Raw genomic sequence first — 24,979 nt, forward strand, 5'->3', positions numbered from 1 at the left:
AATTGTTTAAGGAAATAATAAATTCACCCCCTTTATGCAGATCACTCTTCCATTTGCTTTTGTTGAGGGTCTCACAGCCACATATTCATTTGAGTGTCTATGTACATTTTCTCCAACCTTCTTTCTAATTTGCTTTATTTTTCGCAATTTAGAATATTTTATATTTACCGAAAATGAGGTACATTTCTTCCCCAGGTTGCCACTCACCATCGCATAGAAAAAGGAAATGTAATTCTAAATTATTTATTGGCTCCTGGGGTTTGTTAGCATAAAAGTCACTATGGTGATATTTAAACGAAAAGAAACCTTAATGATTAGTTTGGGAGCATTTACTTTACCTAGTGCTATGAATTAATGAAATAAAGTGCCAAGCAATTCCAGAAAAGCAGTAAGGAGAATGTGGCTGATCTGTAAGCATCCTATTACCCACTTAGGATATAAGGCAGGGAAATTGCTTCCCATTTCTAAGGCACAGTAGATTGAGGACTGAAGTCCTATCAAAAAGTTTCTGAGTGTTGGAGTTGTCCTTCTCTCTGACAGAAGAAAATCAGGAATATAACAAGTACTTCTATGAAGAACAGAAAGTCAGCATGAACTGAGTTGAACTGAGCCATGAGTCAGTCTTCCCGAGTTCCCCAGAGAGCCCTACTCCTCTGGCTGGTCCTCTGGCTTCAATGCTTGGCTTGAATCACTATCCCCGTCATGTGTCTGCTGAGTGTGACTTCAATGATTATCAATGGGTATTGTACAGAGGATTTCATGATCATCTATGGAAAATAGGAAAAATCTGCTTAATCTATAGGAATTAGTTCAATTCAAATGAATTTTTGTAGAGTGAGATTTGTAACAATGAGGAATAGAAATATATTACTGATAGTGGGAGATTAGAAAAAATGAGCTAAAGGATTTTGGGACTCTCTTTCTGGTGGCAGTCCCAAGTGAGGGCAGACAATAAGAAACATTATACCAGCAGACTGGACAAGAGGAAGTGGAAAAAGGGAGAGAAAGCAAGCTGAGAGGGTCCTGCCCACACCATGTGGCTCCTAGTTGTGTATGAAGGCTCACTTCACCCTCTTTAGAACCATGTCTAGTGTCGGGTCAGAAAATTCTGGTTGGTCAAACTTTGCCTAATTTTTTCCTGAAGGCTATTTCTTGAGATTATTCCCAGTAACATCCCCATTGGATGGCTCTGTTCCAACTTGTTCAGCACTAAAAATGTTAAGAACGATTAGATGAACCAGTGATGCTCCTTGGAACTTCTGTGTGTTGTCTGGACAAATTCACAGCGGGACTGATGGAGCTCTAGCCTTCGCAGGGTAGCTCTCCACAGGGACTTTCAACTCTGCCAGTCAAGCCTTTTGTCTCCTTACGGGGTTATGACATGGTTTAAACCATATTTCAATATTTCCTCAGCATTTGGTCCATGGACCACCAATCTCGCGAGATTTGGAATAAAGGTGTCTTATCTGTGGTCAAATGCACTTGTGAAATGGTGTATTACATCTGTCTTCCGAAGAGTCACACTCTACATTAGCATTCTGAAGACCCTGAGAACCCTTCCTCTACCTTTTTTTTCATCCAGTGTGTCCTAGATTCATGACGTCAGAGACCCTTTCCTTGTTTGTTTGTTTAAAATCATTGTTAATATTCTCCAGGATTTAGACTCCACAGAACACCCTTTAGGAAATGCTAACTTAAGCTAAACTATCGAAATAAAAGCACTGGAGAGGGCAGAATTATATTCAGGGCTAAAATCGAACTCTCTCAGTGTCTCAGAAAGAAAACAATTACTATGATTGTATGCAAAACTAGCGTGGACTGAGGTCCTTTTAAGCCAGCAGAAACATCCCAGGTGAGGTCTGTTAACAGGCACGTGTAGGCAGGGCATTTAGTTACACGACCCATTCATATCAAGTGAGCTCTGTAGCCAATGTGCTTGGGTCTAGTCTGGCTGAAATGGTGACAGCAGTGTTACTCAAGCTCACAGGGTTGTAAGTCCATGAAGTGATGAATAAGAAGTGCTTAGGACACAGACTGCAGGAAAGCATTAAAGAAATGTTACTGTATAATATATAAAGTTCTTTCTCCCTTGGATTAACCTTGAGAGAACAGCAGGTTTCTGAAACAAATAAATTCTGTAAGAACTAAATCATCCAAGGCTTCATCATTTGGGGTATTTTATTTCATAAAGAAAGGTGTAGTTCTGGGTTTATTGGCCCCGATGGAGTTTATGTATTTCTGGTGACCCTGAAAGTTTATCTACTACGCTCCTAAATCAAATCAAATCAAATCATGTCAAATCATATCAAATCAAATCTAATCAAATCAACAACCCTGTACCTGATTGTCTTTCCAGGCATAATGTTCAGGTGCTTTTGAATTTGGGAGAGAACTTCAAGAAGCTTCACTGTTTTATATCCTATTATAAATATTAAAAATATTTTGAAAAAAACACAGTATTTTCAAATAGAAATGGGAAAATTTAAGAGTTCTTTTCTTTACTTGGTTTAGTTTAAAAAAATGTATAAATAGTTTTGTTGATCATTCCCTGGGGAGAAAAATAGTTATTACAGATAAATATCACACCTTAGGTAGAGCTATTTGGAAACTATTAAAACACTAAGAAGGCTGGTATAACATTTAAAACCTGAAGCTTTACTATATTATATGGTATCAGATTGATGCATGTAAAAATATTCCAAATTTTTTTGTCAACTGCAGTGTTTACTAGTACAACATTTTTTCCCAGTCACCCAATATAGATGATTTAGTGTGTCTACGTTGGCATTAGTAACAGAGAAAAAGATATCTTTTTTTCCATTGTTTGTTGGGAGTTAAAGTAAAATAATATTTTATGTGTTACATCATAACTTTTGAAACCACTGATCACTGAGGTGAGAGAGGAAAACTTAATCACGTGGAGATGTTATCAGGATGTAGAGAAGATATATTATTCGATTGACTAGATCTGTTTCTCCAGTTGTTAGTTATAATTGGAAGAGTTTGTTTTTTCCTTGCTGAAATATATTTTAGTGACAGTCTGAGGGATGAGAATTACCTTTGGAAAAAAAAATCAACGTGACTATCACCAAGCTTCGTTTTTACCCTTCATAGGTTATTGAAAAAATTTTTAATTTAACTAGGAATAACCCTGCCTGAGCAAACGTCTACTTGATTTCAATAACCTTTATCACTTGTGTAAACAGAAGTCATTGTAGAAACCAAAACACTGATGAGAAAAGTAAAAAACACAATTCTATTGTTACGTTCTTTATATAATATTGAACAAAAATGACTATTCCTTCCCATAAAATTGAGGTTTATCTCCACACATATGAACGTGATGCAGATGGTGTCAGGCTTGTGTAATAATTATGTGGGATATGGTAGGTCTCAGTGATGTTGCAGAAAAGTGGTACCACGGGGGCATGGTGGACTCTGTTTAAGTACAGAAGCATCTCATCTCAGAATCTCCTCCGCTCAATGGGTCAAGAGCTGGGGACGGAATCGGATGCCAGTGTTCTTGCTGTCCCTGAATTAAGGGTCTTCAAGTTCAAAAAGCATCAAAGCATCTGCTTATGTCTCTCCAGGAGCTCTCTTTTCTTTCTTTCCCTCCTTCTCAGAATGGGACCCCAAACTCTTCAGGAAACTGTAGAAACTATACACCTGGTCTCACTCCTTACGCAGCTGTACCTCTGGCAGAATGAATGTCTTATCTCTCAAATTGGTGTCTGACTTTTCAGTTTATTTTTCTGTATTAGTCAAAGTCTGATGCAAAGCACTGTGATGTAATTGAACGTGACTGGAACAACACTGTGGGGATGAGTTGATCACAGCAGGACAAAGCTTCAAAAAGAAATGTGAAAATTATTTTTTCCCTTCTCTGTGAACAAATATTTGGGGCTGTTAAAAAGTAGATTCTTGAGGTGATTGAGGGTGTTGATGTAACAGGCACCTACTCCCTGGCCTCCCCAGATCAGTTTCTATCTAGTCCATGCTGTGGTTCTTCCCAAAGTGTGTTCTGTGAAACACTAGCCCTCTGATCTGCTTCACGAAAAAAAATGAAGTGAAATAAAAAGAAATAAGGCAAGGTACTTCGCATTGGGCCATGCACATTTAAAATCACAAACATTATTTTCATTTCTTAGAGTCTCTCGACACTTAGGTAGTTTATAAAAAAATATTGCAGCGAGGACAAAAATCTAATTTTTAAAGCCGGTGCTTCTCAGAACTGTTTGACTAAGCAACTCCTCTTTGTATAATTATCTATTACAATTCCTCAGAACTTGTGTTCTAAGAAAGTCATCTTAGAAAATATCATAGTTCATCCATTTCCAGATGCACATTTTCTTCACTCTAGTACACCTTTGAAATTGGGATGCTTCTTAAATTTGATGATGCCCTGGGCTCAATGAAACATGGTATTGCCTTACCACAGCATCTTTTTTTTTATTTGAAGTATAGTCAGTTTACAATGTTGTGTTAATTTCTGGTATACGGTGCAGTGATTCAGTTATACAAACATACATTCCTTTTCAGATTCTTTTTCATTATAGGCTATTACACGTTATAGGGTATTGAATATAATTCCCTGTGCTCTATAGTAGGACTTTGTTGTTTGTTTTATATATAGTAGTTAACATCTGCAAAGCTTGAACTCCCAATTTATCCCTCCCTACCCTCTCTCTCTCCCCTCACCCTGTAACCATAAGTCTATTTTCTATGTCTGTGAGTCTGTTCCTATTTTGTAAATAAGTTTGTTTGTGTCTTTTTTTTTTTTTAGATTCCACATATAAATGATATCATACAGTATTTTTCTTTCTCTGTCTGACTTATCTCACTTAGTATGACGATCTCCAGGTCCATCTATGCTGTTGCAAACTTACCATAGCATGTTTAAAGTCAGTTATGTCTGCTCTTTTAGCTATGATTGGGTTCATCTGAGACTGACAAAATCCCGAAATGATAGTGGCTTAAGTAACTTAGAAATTGATTTCTTACCAACAAATCTGGCAGTGGGTGAACCTCCACTGGAATTGCACTCCCTGGTGTTGGGTACCCAGGCTTCTCCTTTCTTGTTCTGTTTTCCAGAGCCTTTATATCCACATCATGTAATGGTTCAAGAAGGCTGCTCCATGTCTCCATGTCCAGCTCTATCCAAATTTATTCCACTGGGAAAGGAAAAAAAAAAAAGATAAATATAAAGGAATAAAAGTCAAGTGCTAGATGTCTCCCATGGGCCAGAATTTAGTTATGTGGCCACACCCGGGAGCCAAAAGAGGGTTCAGGAAATATAGTCATTTATCTGAGCTTGCATGAGCTGAGCTAAAATTGTTATTGTTATGAATAAAAGGAAAACCTATTCAAAGGGGGAGGACTGGATGACTTAATTCACTTAGTATGATAATCTCTGGGTCCATCCATGTTGCTGCGCATGGCATTCTTTCGTTCTTTTCATGGCTGAGTAGTATTCCACGTGTATAGCTCAATAACTATGTTGTACACCAGAAACTAACAATATTGCACATCAACTATACTTCAATAAAAAAGTAGGGGTGGGAGCACTGGAGAACTAGTGCCACCTGCCATGGTGCAGTCATCAGATATTAATATTTACAAGAAGCTAGATCATTGGAAAAAACAGAAACTAGAGAAGTATCAAAGCATAACTTTTTCAGAGTTAAGGCATGAGGGCAAATATTGTTGAAAATGAAAAATTCATTTTGCCATTAGCAACCAAAAAATTGGTCCCTTCCTCTCCAACATCAAATAGCTTAGAAGAAATTTCTTGGTATTCACAGCACTGACTTTGGATTGTGAAGGTCAGAACAGAACAATGTTCTCTGTTGCCTTCTTTTGAGTCTCAGGTCATTCATTATCCAAATTTAAGTGGAGGTAAGTACAAGTAAGAGGGGAAGTGATTCACAGAGTGGATATTGTGTAGACATGGGCTTTTAGTAAGAATGTCTAGAATGTCCAAATATGATTAGTTTGTTCCCATGCTGCTCTGTGATTATGTTTCCATTATTGTTAGGGATTTTGATTCAATTAAATGCAAGAATCATTGTAAAAAAAATTCTCTAGTGTTCACTACTGCATATATTTCTTAGATTTTTCACAGTGTCTTTAATCTCTCTAATATCTAAGTGGAAATATTAAAGCAGGAAACTGTTCAAATTTGACTAATGTTAATTTGGAAATTTAATTAGTTGATGATTGAAAATTTTCAACATTACAATGAAAATAATTTAAAATGTCTATATGTAATAGCGTAAATCTCTTAAAAATTAATTTGCTATCTCAGTTAAGCCACTGTCATTTTGGAGTTGCTGTCTCTGTCAGCTGATCCTTTTGATTTTTTGCTTTATTAAGCTAGCCTTTGACCAAGAAAAAAATCTTTTAGTGAAGCCAGACATCTGTTTCCAATTCCTAAATGCTGTTATTCTATGGTGTTTACTTATATTTATGAGCTCAGAGGGGAATGCAATAATTATGGAGTAATGAGATGTAAAATTTGCCCTGTGTTTATTATATCAGATTATCTGATATCATAAGGTAAATAACATGGCAAGGTAATATGTGCCTGTTGGGCTTCAAATCCTGTGAGCTTACTTTTAAGAAAAGCAATATTAAATAATTGGTAAAAATCTTGAAACATCTGACAGGTCAGCGTCATGAATTGCTCTGGCCTCGTGGCTTGGTAAATATGTTCTCAATGAATATGATAATTTTGCTTGCTGTTTCTCTATTGCCTTATTTTATTGGGGAGCATTATCCAGCCATATATTTTTAAACAATAAATCATAGAAAGCAAATGCATGCTGCTATTATAATTTAACTTAATGTGCCTGTAGGGGGAAAATGACTTTTTAAAGTGATGAACTCTTTCAGAGAGACATGTATCTCCTCATTCTTCTCAGACATTTGCTGAATACGTCCCACATGCAGAGTTCTCTGGTGGGTTTTGGAATGCGGAAGCCAAATTCTGAAGAGCTATTGAAATGGGTTTCAAGTCATAGTTATAGCTTTATTGCTTCCACAAAGCAGAAAGGAAATAGCCTAGCTCTGCTATGAAATTAGGATTAAAAAGCGATGCGTTAAAATAACAGCTGACATGCCACATATTTCTCTGGAACTTGAAGTAACCACATTATAAATTCCCCAGGCACACTGATAAGCCAGTGGTAATAAAGTTGGGAGGTATGAGGAATGTGTAAGTTGTGTGTATTTCTGTTCCGATTGGAAAGACTCTTTGGGAGAGTGAGTCTGTATCTCTGAAATCATCTACTCAGAGCAGTAAATTTATTCTGCTCCAACTCTAGGGTTCTGCAGTCTGGATAACTTGATGGCATAGGAATCTAAAATCACCTGAATTTCTGCGAGCAGCTCTTTGAGTTACCACGCGGGTCCTCTACCGTGATCTGCTTAATGGGTTAGCACTTACTTTCCATCAACTACACAGCAGTGTTTTTAGTAATAGAACTCAGGATTGAATAACTTTCTTAATCAGCTGATAACAGTTCTTTCAGTCAAAACTGAACTCCCTTTAAGATTCAAATTTATAAATATTTTGCATGAATATCTTTTCAAGCAGATATGTACATTCTCAGTTTTCCTTCAGCCTCTAAAGCTATTTTATACTTGTCAGAAGTAACTTTTTTTGGCAAGATTTTGAATCAATAGCCTGCTTTGTTCAGTTACCAATCATAAAACTTTTAAATAGGTAAAAATTTAACTTTTATGGACATTTGACTTCTGTTGCAAAGTATCCGTGTTATTTCTGATAAAGTGGTGAAATGATCAATGGAGCCGAGGTGTTAAGTATCTAAAACCTGGGTCTGGTCTCAGGGATGCTTTTTATTTAATTGAGAGGCCTTAGTATGTCATTAAACTTTCAGAAGTTCATTTCCTTGTTCATAAAGTATAGTGAATAATACTTGCCCTAATTATATCACATAGAGCTATTGAGAAGATAAAGATTGTGCATTAAAACACTCTGAAAACTTTAACGCACTCTCGAAAATGATGTGCATGTATGTCAATGGATGTGTATGCGTAAGTGATACAAATTAATTTTAAAACCTTGTTTGGTTGGAGTCCTGACTATTTATGGGAATGAAAGTTATCAGTTTTTAGAAAAATTTGAAAAAACAAAAAACCCCAGGGTATAGTATTTTAGATTTTCTTTGAGTTACCACGAACAGAGCAAGGTCCATGACATTGAATTTGCCTTCTTGGAAAGACAGCCTCTGAAACCGACTCTGTCAGGTTCTTAACATTGACTCTTAAGACACCGTGGCTTTGTACGTTTGGCGTTGCACACTTCCTGAAGTTCTTTTTATTCTTCAAGGATTTTATGTAGCTATCTGCCAATTCATCCCGAATTTGTTTCCCAATAGCTAGTTCAAAATTGGTGTTTCACAGGGCTCCAAGTCTGTTAATGCATAGTTGTCCCCAGTGCATCGTTTCAAAATGAATTTCATGTCAGAAGCACACACACTCTACAACATGGGAGGGACATAAAACTAAACATTGTTTATGAGGCCAGATTTAAATGACATCCTGTGGTCTTCCATGGGGGTGACCAAAACTCGGATTCACCGTGACAGAGTCATTGGCTGAAATGATCACCCCATGTGATAACCCAGGAAAATCATTCTGTGTGTTGTTCTTGTGACTTTGTACTAGGTCATGGTTTCCCACATGGAATCGTCATTTCTGAACAGAGTGAAATAGATATCTTACATAAATAATAATTCTCAGGGATGCCATTCAGAAAACTTGAATCATTCTCTTATCGTGGTTATTGGCGTACACTGGAAAAACTCTGTTACATAAGCTTCTTTTTCTTCCTTAGGCTTCTTTACCCGCGACAACTGATCTTCCAGAGTTTTTTGTTGCTTCTTACAAATGGCCAGGATGGACCCACGGCCCGTTGGATCAGAAAAACTGTGCTGCATCTTGGGCGTTTTCTACTGCAAGTAATAAAGTCATTTTAATTTCTTCCTTGTAAATTCTCCCTTTGACTCTAGATCTTGGGACAGAAATTAAAAACGTTTTTAATTTAACACATTTAAATATTAACATGTGGGCACTTAAGATAAAGTCTTAGTCTAGCCCAAGAAAGCAGACTGAAGATTAGATAAAAATCTATTTTTCACTCTGAAAATTGGTCTTTATTTTTAGGGTCTAACTTTAAAGAGGGAGTAAATCAAAAGAGCAACAAAGAAAAGTTGCCAAAAATGTGTTTGTTCTTTGAGAGTTAAGGCCAGATACTAAGAGAGGCATAATGTTCGTCTTTAAGCTAATCCTAGCATGCGTGTGGACACAGACATATAATTCCTACCTTCTTTCCTCTTGATAAGATCTGCAAGAATATATTTAATTATTAAACTAATTTGATGTAAAGTAAGACTTCAGAACTAAATAATAATGGATGAAATGCATGTCATCTCCTTTTGGATAAAGGCAATTCAATTGATCTTTCTTTTTTTTGTAATTTTATTTTATTGAGTTATAGTCAGTTTACAATGTTGTGTCAATTTCCAGGGTAGAGCACAATTTTTCAGTCATACGTGAACATACATATATTCATTGTCACATTGTTTTTCACCGTGAGCTACCACAAGATCTTGTATACATTTCCCTGTGCTACACAGTATAAACTTGTTTATCTATTCTATATATACCTGCCAGTATCTGCCAATTTTGAACTCCCAGTCTGTTGATCCTCTAATAAGAGTAGCTTCCAAATTCTTGCTGCTGTAAGGAATACATACCTCTGCTACAGAAACTTACATATAATTTCACAAGTCCAGTAAATGAATATACAGATTAAGCCCAAGATTTGGTCTCCGAAGAGTGTCAATTGTATTACAGTAATTAATACTTACATGACATTGGCGATCTGCTCTCAAAGATCAGCTTCTTAAAACTGTGCTCTAGGCTTAGAAATAATTCCAAAGGAGTGCTCAGAAACAGGGTAAGTACTGAAAGCATCGTGAAATGAGTTCACAGGCTCTCTGAGAAGTCGGCCGAAGGGTGAGGGTGGCACTCCTTGGGACAGAGGAGCGTTCGTACTTTGTCTCATTGTCATCACTTCATAGTATCAGCTAGATTGTTCTAGAAAGGGTGCATTTGGCCAAGCTCACCGCTGGAGCATCTCTGTTAATTCGGCATTAACTCCTCCAGTATAAACGTCCTATGGCACAGGGATCTCTTTGAGTCTCATTTTAGTTGGGTGGGGATGGTTGTTTTTTTTTTAATTGAGGTATAGTCAGTTTACAATGTATCAGTTCCTGGTGTCCAGCACAATGCTTCAGTCATACATGAACATACATATATTCATTTTCATATTCTTTTTCACCATGAGCTGCTACAAGATACTGAATATAGTTCCCTGTGCTATGTAGTATAAACTTGTTTATCTATTTTATATGTATTAGTCAGTATCCCACAAATCTTGAACTCCTAGTTTATCCTTTCCCACGCCCTTCCCCCCTGGTCACCGTAAATTAGCTTTCTATGTCTGTGAGTTTGTTTCTGTTTTGTAAATAAGTTCTTTTTTTATTTTTTTTTATGATTCCACATATGAGCGATCTCATATGGTATTTTTCTTTCTCTTTCTGGCTTACTTCACTTAGAATGACATTCTCCAGGGCCATCCATGGTGCTGCAAATGGTATGGGTAGGGACAGATTTAATCAGATAAGTCACTTGTCATACTATGTTCATGTGGTTAGTGCATTATACCTCCTAGGTGAGATATAAGAATTTTACTTTAAATTTAAGAGATCAGTATTTTTTTTAATTGAAGTATAGTCAGTTTACAATGTTGTGTCAGTTTCTGCTGCACAGCATCATGTTTCAGTCAGACAGGAACATACACATGAGACCAGCAATTCTGAAGACGTCTTAGGGAAGACATTGGTAGTGAAATACGGAGAATAACTTACTAGGCTGATTTGGACTGTTACTTTGGGGTCCCCAGGCCACAGCCCCATAAATGACCTCAGCACAGGTGTAAGTCTGGATTTGTCCCCCTACCTGATGGAGGACAGTTTTGTATCCTGTGTGTGTATTCACTGTGGCAAATCAGGCTGATGCTACTTTTTTTTTGTTTGTTTTTTGAGTATATTCAGTAAAGAAAGGCATATCTAGTTTCTCTTAAGGATCTAGAAAATCAGGTCAGGACATAGTAGTTAAAATCAGAAGAGATATCTCTCAAAGAAGCTAAAAACTGTAAAGTGGAATAAAGAAGACACTTAAAAAATATACACATGTAGAAAGATAATTATGCAGCCAAATAAAATCCAAGCAATGCAGAAGCTAAGACGTGAAGGAGTTTGAAGCGGTGGCAGCGATCTACCCTGCAGGGCAAACTTGAGGACAGAATAAAATAAGAGCGCGTGTCTCAGAGGTAAAGCCCGAAGGAAGTTTTCAGAAAGAGAGTGGAAAGCAATTTGCTGAACTGAGTCATCCTTAAATCTTCTGACCTTTTCTAAGTATTTCAAGTGAACGTGGATTAAACCTTTACCGAGATTCAGATATGTCTGTATGAGCAACACAGTGCATCTCACTAGAATTAAAAACGCTTATTATTCTTTCTTTGAAATCTACAGATTCATGGGGCCGAAAGGGATGTTAGAGGTCACCTTTATCAAGCCTATGGTTTTGTAACAGAGGCACCAATAGGGGAAGTGACCTGCCCAAAGCGAAAGCTGAGATGTCTCAGCCGTGATCTCGGAAGCCAGGCTTCTGACTCCTTTCAGCATAGTTTCTTCTCCATTGTAGAAGTCTTTTCTGAACCAAAGAATTGCTACACTAACATTTAAAATATATATATACTTGATTCTGAACCCTGTACTGAAAGTCACAGCATCAAAGGATTTCCATTTTCTCTTATGAAAGAGGAGATTATTTTCTGGAGAATAGGAGAGATGGTGGTGTCATGGCATTTGCACCTGTGAAATATATTCCCTCGCTGGGAACTGGGAAGGAAGTACGAGGTTATAGATTCAGCACAGACTGAGCGTCTAAGATGCGCCAGCAATTATACGTCTGCTGTAGTGACATAAAAGCCATGTATATGCAGAAATACATATGTAAGGGAATTATTTTAAAACGAATTATGTGAGAGTAATTCTAAACTCGCACCTTGAGGGGTTCCAGTACACAGATAATTTTGATGAGCAAAAATGATAACTTCTGAGAACATTGGACAGAGAGGAGAAAGGTTATGACTCTGTTGCCTTTAATTAAAAGGGAAAGGTTAAACACCAAGGGCAAGACTATACCAGGAATCCAACAACAAAAATATCTGTACCAAAATGTCATCCACCCCAATTTTCTCATGATTTCAACACACATACTAGTTTATCATGATGCCGTGATCAAAATGCTAACACATACAGTTTTCTGCTACTGGTTGATTAGTTTCCCTCGCCGATTATTCTGTTCTATTTTGAGGTCAGGATTACGACTCTTCTGGGTTTTGTTCATGTTGCAATTTCTATGGCTCCGTACAGTGCCTGTCGCCTGGTAGGAGCTCAACAAATATGTGTTGGGGAGAGGAACAAACTCATTAACAACAACCAGGCTAGGGGATTATTTAAACGAATGGAAGGTTCAATCATAAAAGATACATATAAGAAATACAAGGTGCATTCCACATCTGCTAAGGTGAAATTGGGATCATAATGTCCAAGAAAATTATAAGCCTAAAAGTGTGCTGGGTAGCTTTTTGATATTTTATAATATAGGTTCATATTAGTCTCAGTTAATTTAGAACCCAAAGACTCAGTTTATTCCAATGTATCAGATTAACATGGATGAATTTCCAATGACTATTTCTGTGATCAGTCTTTCTCATTTCCTCTGTTTAGTTACATTCATTTCAAATATATATATATATATATATATATTTAGCCATGACTCTAAGTGTTACTGTTCTAGGTATAGGAGATACAAATGTAACTAAGATATGGCCTTTATCCTCAAGGTCACTTGAAAAATTCACTTGAAAAATTTCTTAACAAAGAATTTGGAAGTACACAGAACACGAAAGGAACAAGGAACTAGAAAAGTCTTTGAGGTTGGTAAGACAATGAAGCAGTGCCACAACTGGACGAAAATTATGCCTGAAATTAGGGCACCGTTGAACTTGCTGGAATACATAGATATATTCATGGCATCTGGCCTCAGTTTTAAACTACACAAAGTTTTGAAGAATAGCTGAGGATTCAAACAAAAAACGCTGTGGAAATGATTCGAAATACCACATGCCACTTGAATATTAATCAACGTTCTATTTCAAACAGGCGTGGCAGCGGACCGAATAGCGATTCAGTCCAAAGGTCAATACACAGCCAACTTGTCCCCTCAGAACCTGATCTCTTGCTGTGCCAAGAAGCGACACGGATGCAGCAGTGGAGGCATCGACCGAGCTTGGTGGTACCTGAGAAAACGTGGGTAAATAGCTGCCCACAACGTGTCTCTAGGTTTCTTAGGGTTAGAATAAGGACCTGCCTGGGGTTAGAACGAGGACCCTTTGACTCTGTTGAACACTGTCGAATGTTCTGGAAGCAGTCCTACCGGATACTTCCGTGGCCACCTCAACACTGACTGTCCGTAAAATCACTTCCGTTGTTTCATTTTCCTTACCATCTGCTTCGAGAGTCAACGAATTATGTTAGATTTGGATCCAAATAAGTTGTACTTTTCCAGCTTCAATTTCAAAATCCAAACTTATTTTCTTTATTGCTTGTATAATGTATAATACATTTGTATAATGTATAAGAATGGTCTAACCTGATAACTTTCTGCCTTATTAACGTTAATATTATATTAGTATATACAGTTTCTCCCAAAATATCATGAACTACAAGCACATAATAATTGAAGTCTTATAAAAAATGTATCTATAATTAAATAAATGTGTAAAAAATACACTTTAAAGAGCCATTTCTTTTCTTTTTTCTATTTTTGTGTGTGGGGGAAGTAATTAGGTTGTATTATTTATTTATTTATTTATTTGTTTGTTTGTTTGTTTGTTTGTTTTAATGGAGGTGCTGGGGATTGAACCCAGGACCTTGTGCTTGCTAAGCATGCGCTCTACCACTGAGCTACCCACCCCACGTGAAAAATACTCTTTACTTCTGAAACTTGCATGATTATCAGAAGACCCCCATCTGAGTCTGATACAGTTCATTCTCTTTCACACTCCTCTGCCTTATAATTACAGATGTAGAATTAAGGAGTCCTTCTCCTGTTCAATTAACCACAGATTTTATTGACAGTCACTTTTCACCTTCAGGAAATTCTATACAGTAGATAGAATTGTTTATTAAAATGGATTTAAGCAAGATTTTAAAATTATCATGAAAAAATGGGAATGGAACAGGGAAGAGTGCAATGTCATTGAATGGCTGTGTTCAATGTCATTGATCTTAATGTGTAAATAGTCAGAATAATTTATGAACTTTTAGTTCAGCAATTGCACCTAGATAGGTGATTATGGCATTTTTCTAAGTATTACTTTGACTTCTTCGATTGTTCCTCATAGACTGGTGTCCCACGCATGCTATCCACTCTTCAAGGACCAAAATGCTACCAATAACGGCTGCGCCATGGCAAGTAGGTCTGATGGGCGGGGCAAACGGCATGCCACAAAGCCATGTCCCAACAGCATCGAGAAATCCAACAGGATCTACCAGTGCTCTCCTCCCTACAGAGTCTCTTCCGAAGTAAGTCCAAATTGCAAGAATCCACGAGGGTTAACTTTCTAAGAGATGTATGGCTCTGCTGTTACTAGAACTATTTAAAACCTATAATATTCTAAAATAATGCTAAGCTTCTGAGTATAATTTTTGATATTCTTAAAGTGTCTATTAGAGACTTCCAGTTTGGGTATGACTTCTGCTCTTTGTAATATTGGCAGTACAAATGATTGCCTTAAATATAAAAATGCCCAGGGAAATAGAATTTTATAATTACATTTTATTATTAACATATATTTATTTATATATATATATGACAAATACAAGCTAAATCAAACCTTTTGCGCTGACCTTTTTGTGGCGGTAGCTTATTTTCTCAATTCTTTGGGGCTAACTAACTGCACAAAATAATTAAAGTGGGCGAAGTCCTAATAGGAAAAAGATCCCCTTGGATTCGAGTTTGTCATGCTGAAAGCCTGGGAAAATTTTACTCCATCATATCAGTGTTACGCAGACATTCTCACTTGCAGAATGTCTAAACCTTCGGTGGCTTCCAGTTACCGGTAGAATGAAGTTCAGGATTCTTACCATGACGTAGAGACCTTCTGTGGTTTGGTTCTGGCCTCCTGCTTTCACAGACTCATTGGGACCAGCTTCCACCTGTAATACTCCTGAGAAAGCAGGACTGTGTCTGCTCCCTACATGTGCCATGTCCTTCATGCTTCTCCACTTAGCCAGGTCATGTCTCCTCTGACCCAAATGGTTACCTCACCTGGTTCCAGATGGTAAGATCCCACACACGTGCCGAGACCCAGGTCAGAGCTTCATCTTCTACGAGAATTTTTCTTGACTCCTAGGGAGACTCATTGTCCCCGTCTCCATGGTGCTGCATGCTTGTCTGTACAATAGAACTTACCCTATCTTAATGCAATTAACTGTGTTACTGTCTGTCTACTCCACCAGAAGGTAAATATCTTGAAGGCCAAGTGCAGGGACAATAGTTGTTTCTATCCTAATTTCCAGCATGCACTCTGATCAATCAAGGGATGAATGAGTGAATGAATGAATGACCTGCCCTTCCTAAGGACTTTCCTAAGGACTGCTTTACCCAGTGGGTGACCACGTAGAAATATCTGCGTGCTACTCTGAGGGACCTCGCTACACAGTCACCTGGGATCACTCTTGTGATTCAAAGAATGGAGATGACACTAATTTCCATTGATAAAACAGAGTTTTAATTTTTTTTCCTGTGTGACCATAAAAAGTCATGATACTTTCCCTTCGTCCCCAAATTATTGTCCGTGGGGAGAGTCAATGAAACACGTGGGTGTGTTTTGTCTTCAGCAACTTCCTCAAGGTGGTATTTCACATGTGAGTATTTGAAAGCCCAATTGAGAGCGAACTGCTCACGGCCAAGGCACGCTGGATTGCGTAATTCCTAAACGGATGGGCAACACCTACCAGCATATTCCAAACAATAGGTTTTGTGGGCTCTGACCACATTAATGGTGCTGATGGATGTTTTCCCTTCCAGGAAACTGAGATAATGAAAGAAATCATACAGAATGGACCGGTTCAAGGTAAGCTTGGAGGAAATATGATTGTGTCTTGTTTATTCCTTTCATGAACAACATTACATTTCAGCGCATGTAAAAGGAGCACAATAAATGAAAGGAAATGTTTACTTTTAGAATATTCGTAGGGATTCAATCGTTCTAAGACTAATGTAATTATAGGCGATATGCTCCCCTGATAGCTTCATTAGCTGCCATTTTATTTGAAGGAGATAAACTCATTCACAAACTGATTTCTTCAATAAATTTTGATGATAACATCTGATGCAATTTTGCTAAACTCTATCCAAAGGGATCATGGACCAAACAGACATTCAGACATGAAATGCTAACTGATGAAGCTTGTTTAACTGTTTGGTTATATTTCAGAATCACATATAGTGTTGGATATTTTCTCATTTCAGTTTAAATGGATTAGGTAATGGACTGGAAAAAAAAAAAAATCAAGGTTTAGCCCTAAAAACAAAGTAGACACTTTTCTTTTTCTATAAGCCCCCAATAAATCAAGTAAGCCAGTGTGATTTTTATTTTTATAAAATGCTTTCCATTTTGATCAGTTTTGTAGATATGTTATGGATAGTATTAACAGTAAATAAGGAAATAATGTATGGACTTTGCATTGATTTGATATTAAGATATTATCTCTGTTACATAGTTCCTCTGCTTACCTACTGGATTTTATTTTACACCAAGGGCATGAATAAAGATACATTCACAGTGTATATTCTCTGTACTAAACATTGTCTTGAAATGCTTGGAAGAACAAATCCAGTGAGGGCTAAAATAGAAATTCAGGGTGTAGACACTAAAAGGACTGAAATATATTATCAATGCAGTGGAATTGATCAATCAAATAATTAGATTAAATAAACCAAAATAAAAACTAAAATAGTTGATATATACTAAGGAACTATTGGCCAATATATATTTGTGTTTTTCTGAATGCTGGCCTAATTAGTATTGGCTCAACATATAGCAAGAAGCACAGATTTTTTCATCATGTTGGAAGGATTTTTATTGCTCTTTATCATCACTTAATATTTATTGAGAAACGAAAGCTTACTCTAAACATGTCCTGAATTTAACTGTTAAAATCCTGGGATCTTACTCAAAACCTGAAACAAATAAAGAGAAAATATTTCTCTCCTTCCAGTTGTGTAATTTCTGAAGGCTGATAAAAGAGTGGGGGAGATTCATGCATAATTTAAGTATATGCTTCATTAAGTGGGATTTGTGTGACAAATTCGAAGGAGCACAGGCGTTTGAGGTCAAGGCTGAATTTAAAATTCCATTTTTGACATTTGCTGCTGAAATGACTTTGGTCCAGTTATTTAAACCTCTCTGAATCTTCAAATCATTGTATTACGGTTTCAAGTTTCTCTTTCTCTCTCTCTCTCATTCTTTTCATCAGTCAAAAGAAATCTGGATCATAATTATTTAAAATTGAGAACACCTTAGATTTTTCTTATGGTCAAATATGTAAGTTTTCATGAATTTTACATAATGAATCAAATAGAGATATAATTTGAAACTAATAAAGTTGAAATTCCAATTATTCAACATCCATGTAACAAATTCTTGTTGAGAACCTTCCTCCCGCCAGCCTGAGCCAGGAGCACGAAACAGAGCTCACCATCCTACCCTCCTACGTGCGATGATTATGTGAAATAAGTTTGCTGAAGTTTTCCCAAAAGTTAAAGTTGCACTGCGGTAGCTTAAGTAGTTACCTGTTGATGGGTTCACCAATTCTGTCTTGGCATCAGGACCCGAAGGAAGGTCACCTTCAAGTTAATTGTGATGGCATCTCACCTACGTTTCTTTAGTTGGCAGTGTTTTTCCACATTGAAGAGAGTATTTTATTTGTGGTGCTTAGAGAGAGTTGAAAGGAGCTGAAAGGGTCAGTGGTTCCACAGAAAAGACAGCCACTGGCAGCATCCTCAGACTTTTAGAGACTCTGGTTGCCTCGTCTTGTTGTAGATGCAATGTAGTTTATCTGCACATTGTTGCCTGGGTTAGCAAATAGCGTTTCCCCCTTTTCAGTACAAAAGCATGTGAAAGGCAATAGAATGCTGAATGAAGAGCACTGTGTGCCTTCTAAAACCTATAGAATTAAAAATAGGTTTAGGTGCTGGAAACAGAACAAAAGCAAAGATCTGCAGAGAGTACAGTTAAATAAATTCCTTAAATCCTATAGGAATGTGCTTTCAAGTAAATAAAGAAGATTTAACCTCTGTTGAGAATATTTGGACAGCCTCAGAAAAGGCATGGAACATTAAAAAATAAAGTAAAAGGTGGGATACTGAAAAGCTGTATTTGACTTTGGGGACAAAGGTTCACTTTAGGATCTATCAAATGCTAGTGACCTTAGTTTGTATTTTATTTAAAATGCACGTCAGGTAAGGCAAGCATTGGGCACTGTTATCAAGGTCTACTTCACTAGCCCCAACTGAAAATATGTTCAATTCACGTCTCGTGGAGGAGAAGTTTAAAGTCTTTGCCCTGAATTGCCCAAGTCCTTCAACAAAGCATCACACAATACAGAAAAGAAATGATCACAGCGAGAGAACGAAGGGGCACTTTATAAAGTATAAGCTCTGATTTTCTAAAGAATGCACTCTTGGCTTAGCTCTCCAGAGCTCAGGGGATGCAGTCTTGCCAGAGCCTTCTTTTGCCAAGGGTTTGCTTTTTGTTCAAACCCACCAAGGGAGGTTTTGTATTTACATCTAAGGATTAAGGACAATTACTCTGAGTGCTGTTTGCTAGGTTTGTCCTTTGCTGCTAGCTTAATTGGAGTTTTAAGAGGCTTGTGGAGAAGTCCAAGGTTAATGGAAAAAGAGCGAACCCTAGCCAGTGTATGGGCTTCCTGAAAGGGCCCAATTCTGTCAATTAAGAACAGATACAAACTACTGTATATAAAAGAGATAAACAATAAGGACCGATGGTACAGCATAGGAAACTACATTCAATATCTTGTAATAACGTACAATGGAAAAGAACATGAAAACAAATATGTATATATACACACACATATATATGACTGAATCACTATGCTGCACACCAGAAATTAATACATTGTAATCAATTACACTTCAATAAAAAACAAGAATAGATAGTGTTCTAAATGTACATAACGTATTTAAGTAATATTCTAAATAGCAAAAACTTGTCTTCACAAAAGAATAAGAAAATATTGCAGCCAATTAAATAGGAAAGAAGTTAGGCTGAATTCCAAAATTCCTTCTTAGAGTCTACCCCTGGCGATTTACTGATTGACTGTTCTGTGAGACTTTTTGGAGGTTTTTAAACAAGATGGTTTAAAATCTGTGCCATTTATCCTGTTGGTTTTATTTTAGCCATAATGCAAGTCCATGAAGATTTCTTCAATTATAAGACAGGGATATATAGACATGTTACCAGCCCAAGTGGAGAGTCAGAAAAATATCAAAAGCTTCGGACACATGCAGTCAAACTCACTGGGTAAGGCAATTTCTTAAAAATCTTCACTTAATGCTTTTGGAAAATAGAACTGAAAATAGAGTATGTAATGCATTTAGGTGCCTGAATTCCTCTTGGTATGAGAGATTCTGATACAAATTAAAAATGATCAAAGCCTTGACACTCTTCAGTCACTATTTTAAAGTCCTATGAAAAAGTAACTCAATATTCTGGGAAAAGTAACCAAATCCTATCTCTCATGTGCTTGGGAATCCATCCTAAAAATCTGCTCTAAGGGCAAGGAAAATAGATTATTGGAATAAATTCTACACATGGAATAATCAAGGAAAGGGTACAAACCCCAAAGTATATTAGGATTTGGGGAGAAGGTTTGGATGGGATTTAGAATGGCAGAGATTAAGCAGGGAGAAAGGGTAGGGTCACCTTTCATTCAATGTAAAATTGTGTTTTTTTAAATATGTGAGAATTTTGGAAATTCTATTTATTAAGTTTTTAAGTAAAATATATTCAGCTCTACAAGGGCAAGAAACAGGTTCAAAATTCGGTTGCATTTCAAGAGGAAGTCATCTCACAAACAGACCCTACTCAGAGAGTGTGGTCACCCGAAATCACTTTCCCCAGCGCCTCCTCGATCTCATTCCGACTCTGCCCTGTCTTCACGCTCTTTCTCCTAATGTCTCATTCCCCTTCAGATGAAATATTTCCTGTCCTTCTGGTGATTCTCTCAAAACCTTTCCCTTTTATCTTGAATCACCGGTACTTCCACTTGGTGCTCTCACCTTGTGTTATATTTCACCAAAGAGATGAAAGCAATCAGAAAAACGGCTCCCAGTATCATACATGCTCCCTGTCGGTTCCCACTCCTCCCTGTCCTCCCACTTCTCACATAGAGGGATCTCCCCTGCTCTAATTTATACCCCTCTTGCCATTTTATAGACCTCAGACCCTCTCCGTGTTCAAGAATATGCAGAGGCAATATTCCCGTTTTCTTCTCTGTAACCGATTTTATTTTTACCACCACGCAAGCATGCCATTATTTCTTAGACATTTTGGAAAACAAAGAAAAACAAAAACAAAAACCTTTCCTCTTGTCTTCACTTCCTCTACACTCCATGTATGTTCTTTCCATCCAGTGAATTTCTAGCAAGATCTGTCTGTATTCACGTTCTTCAATTCCTCTCTGCTCATTTAAAACAAAAACCTTTTCAATGACTTTTTTCCTTCCTCCTCTTTTCAACAGCATCTATTTCAAGGTTACCAATGACTTTTATATTTTCTGTCCATCTGTCAGCATCCAGACCTGCCCAACCCCTCCTCCTGCATTTTCTTTCCTGCCATGACTTTTCAAGACTCTTTGCTCTTCTTTTTCCTTTGTTTGTTCTTCTACACACCTTAGTGTGGGAGTGTCCCAGACTCAGCTCTTAGTCCTTTCTCCCTTCTATGCTCACTCATTTTCTGCTCAACTCATCAGTCTCTGAGCTCATCCTGGCTTTGGGTACCATCAAACCCCTGACACCAGCTAAATTTGTATCTGCAGCCCAGATCTGCTCCAGACCTCCAGACTTGTACTTCACATGGCCTCCTTCACACCTCCACCTGGGTACCTCCTGGGTGGCTTACATTCAGCACTTTCCAAACTGAACTCCCCGTCTCTCCCCTCATACTTGCTGAACAGTATCAACCTTCTCCTTCTTAGATGATGACAATGCCATCCTTCCGTATGCTCTGACTACAAACCTTGGAATCATCCTCTGTTCCTCTCCTTGCAACTCACTTTCAAGATGTCAGAAACTCCATTGGCTCTCCCAACTTATATCCAGAATCCAACCACCTTTCACCATCTAAACTATCAACATCCTTGCCTGAACCACCATTACCCATTGTTTTGTACGTGGATTCATGGAGTAGCTTTTAACAGTTCCTCTCACATTTAAGTTTGTCCTGAAAAGTCTATTCTCAACAGAGAAGGCAGGGTGTTCCTTTAGTCAGATCTTGTCGCTTCTTTGCTCCAAACCCTACAGTGCTTTCCATCTCCCTCAGGGTAAAAGCCAAGATCCATACAGTGGCCTGCAAAGGCCAGCATGCTCTGAGGACTCCCCCGTCTGCCTGCCTACACCCCCATCAACTTTCTGATCTCAGTTACTTTTCATCTGTACCCTCTTTATGGCCCTTTATGTCTCAGGAACCCACACACCAGAGCCCCTCCCTCTGCCTTCCCTGCTCCTTTATCCGACACCTGGTTCCTTGTTCTTGTGCCTCCATGTAGTCTTTGCTCAGATCTCATCTTCTCAATGAGGCATCCCTGACTGTCCTGCTTAATATTGCTGCCTGCCCTCTGCTTCAGCTCCTCTGACCCCCTCGCCTGATGTATTTAAATTTTTTCATAACAATGATCGCTTTCTAACACACTCATTTAATTAGCTTTTTCTGTTGCGTGTGTATTGTCTGCCTCCGCTACTAGAATGAAGCTGCCTGAGAGCTAGTATCTGTCTTATTCACTAATGTAGCCAAACCTCCAGATATGATGCTGGTCTGTAATACACTTCATGCTTTTTCTATCTGAAACATGAACGTGTTTTAGCTTATTCTACACCAGTTCTTGTCTGACATCCATTTTTCCATGAGGCAACTCTGTTGAAAAATAGAGTGAGAGAAGTTGGAGGGGAGAGCTGGGGCCTCCTCAGCTTTGACTGGTTTCTAATTCTCGCACCCGTGCCCATCACATCAACTCTGACCCTAGTTCAGAGCCCAGAGTTTGGTGGGATTCACAGTAAATCCCCTCCAGGTGCTAATCTTTGCCTTTTCTTTTGCATCACATTCTCCATCTTTCAACCATTGCCCTTGGTGGGTTGGCCAGGACTTCTGCAGCTCAATGGGCCTCCAGTGTGATTTCTTCTTCAGCTGACCTCCTGGGATGGCAGGGTGGGATGGGAAGGGACTGCCCCTCTGATCGCCTTGCCCTGCTCATGGCTCTTGTTGGAAAGTGCATGAGGGGGTGTTTCCGGATCGTCTTACATGCTTTTAAGGGGAAAATTTTTCCATTCAAGTCTGGAGAGGAAGGAGGAGGGCTGTGGTGAGCCTTGTTTCTCAGCGTCTATTTTTGCTTTGATACTGAACAAAATGTGTTTTTTTCTGTTATTCCTCAAAGTTGTGTTTTGGGGATTATGGCTGTATGCCTGGTTTACTAAAGAAGAAAAGAAAGAGGTCTTGATTTTTAAAACTTGTTTTATTTTGTTTTTCCACTCTTAATTGTTTAGTGACTTCTCAGGAAAGCAGATGGAATAAAAATGCCTCATACAGTCACTGTCACTGGAAACTCAGCTCCACTTGAGTTCTGTTTCCCTTCAGTTTGAAAATCTTATTGCTTCTAAATCTCTCCTTCGTCTGTATGTTTCATTATCAATTTTTGTTTTCTCTAATAACATCCATGATTTGGAAAAATTCTTCCCACACCCTTGGTGATTGAAATAGTTTTTCCTGTCATTCAGAGATAGGAAATGTTACCATCCTGGAAATGGCAATGTTAATGTGGAGCCTTCCTTGGTTTATCAGAACTGTTCCTTTATCATCGCTGCCACGTATTTAGCCATGCTGGTCATGTTTTCCTCGCTCTGCTCCTACATTTGCTCATGCTGCGTTTGAGCAAGCTATGAATGTGTTTACATCTCATCACTCTGCAGTGTGTATATTTTCCTTGATCAGTGTGTCAGTTGCATGAATACGTTCACTTTTATAAACTCTAGAAACTTGAGGCATTTATAAATTTGCCTCACATGTGTGACAACTAACAAGGCTAATTCTGCTAGTAGGCAAATAACTTTTGGAGAATTTGTTTATTTTTCAGAAATATTTTAGGTCCCTGGGCATTGTTCAATAATCCGGAGCAGTAGATTTTAATTCATTTCTCCATTAGTAATTCCTGATTTGGTAATTACTGTATTTAGAAAATTAATGCATTGGTGAATTAGAGAGTAATCAAATAACCCAAGTGACTTAGTGTTCCTTATCGAAGAGCTTAATATGCTTCTAAGAAGTACCTTACGAATTCATCGCAACAAATTCTGTTTGCTGTCCATTCCGTAGGAGACAGAGCTATTAGATTTAGCTTACTTGAACAAATGAATTTAAACTTCTGGCAAATGCCCATCACTGGAGAATACAAGGAGATTTAATATATACTCCTGCTCTTAAGGAGTTCAGGAATAAGGTAGAGACATTCACAACCGATTCTAGGGTAAAATGATAAAAGCTATACATTTCCACATATATAAAGCACAAAAGAGTGGTAGGTAGATAAACACTTGTAATGCCTTTCTTGGCTCCTCATAATTTGATTTCACTCCTCTCTCTTCTCTTTCCAAAACCTCTGTCTATCACCTGATGGATACTATCATTATAAAAGCATTTAATTCAATTAAAAATGCCATATATTTTGAAATATGGCATTATTTTATTTAACAACAGTAAGGATAAAATATTACCAATTAAACTAAGAAACTCTATTGATTGTCAGATGGATTTCAATCTTAGAGATGTTAAAATGTGAGGGGGAAAAGTGTGTCATAATGAAAAAATATATATGGTATTTAAGATTTTCATCCTGGCCAGTATTTTTTATGCTCTGGTCCTGCTCTACATCTTCATATGTATTAAAGTTCATTCTGTGTCCCTGGCCACCAAAGTTCTGAGCTTTCTTTAAACCCTGTCGGAAGTTTATAAAATAGTGCATTTATGTCATTTATTTTTGCATATGATTCTCAGGAATCACCACTATAACTTAAATGAAAAAAAAAAAAAAACCAGTTAGCTATTTTAGAAAATTAAGGGCAATAATTGGGGTAAAACCATTGTCAACTGTGCTTGTGGGACAGAATTTTATTGAGGATCTAGTCTATATGTTACAAAAGAGAAAAACAAAATCATTTTAGGATATAATGTTGCTATCGTTCAATAACGTTTTACATGAGAGTTTATTCAACAAACGTTTATTGAGTGCCTGGATGTTTCAGATGTTGTTTTAGATGCCAGGGATGTATCAGTAAACAAAATAGACATAGATTCTGGTCCTCATGAAATTTATATTCTACTGATGGATGTATAGCTGTTAGGCAAATACAATTGCATCTTATGAAAGGCCAGAGTTTTGGTGTTAAACTTTGTGTGTGTATCTGGGGTCAACAATATAAACATTTTTACTTATAAATATTGAACAGAGACTCAGGGAGAAGACAA

The 24,979-nt window shown here is 37.6% G+C and overlaps 1 protein-coding gene across 3 annotated transcripts in view; it reads left to right on the top strand.

Annotated features, from left to right (window-relative positions):
* Positions 1–24,979, top strand: part of TINAG (tubulointerstitial nephritis antigen) — a 63,862-nt gene that overhangs the window by 16,372 nt on the left and 22,511 nt on the right. For all 3 annotated transcript variants that reach the window (XM_045509337.2, XM_045509338.2, XM_010973910.3), the window contains exons 5-9: positions 8,858–8,981; positions 13,320–13,470; positions 14,564–14,744; positions 16,252–16,297; positions 19,645–19,768. In XM_045509337.2, coding sequence (XP_045365293.1) covers positions 8,858–8,981; positions 13,320–13,470; positions 14,564–14,744; positions 16,252–16,297; positions 19,645–19,768 — 626 coding nt within the window. The remainder of the gene's footprint in view (positions 1–8,857; positions 8,982–13,319; positions 13,471–14,563; positions 14,745–16,251; positions 16,298–19,644; positions 19,769–24,979) is intronic.

This window comes from Camelus bactrianus, chromosome 20 (genome assembly GCF_048773025.1).
Source record: "Camelus bactrianus isolate YW-2024 breed Bactrian camel chromosome 20, ASM4877302v1, whole genome shotgun sequence".
NCBI classification, from domain to species: domain Eukaryota; kingdom Metazoa; phylum Chordata; class Mammalia; order Artiodactyla; family Camelidae; genus Camelus; species Camelus bactrianus.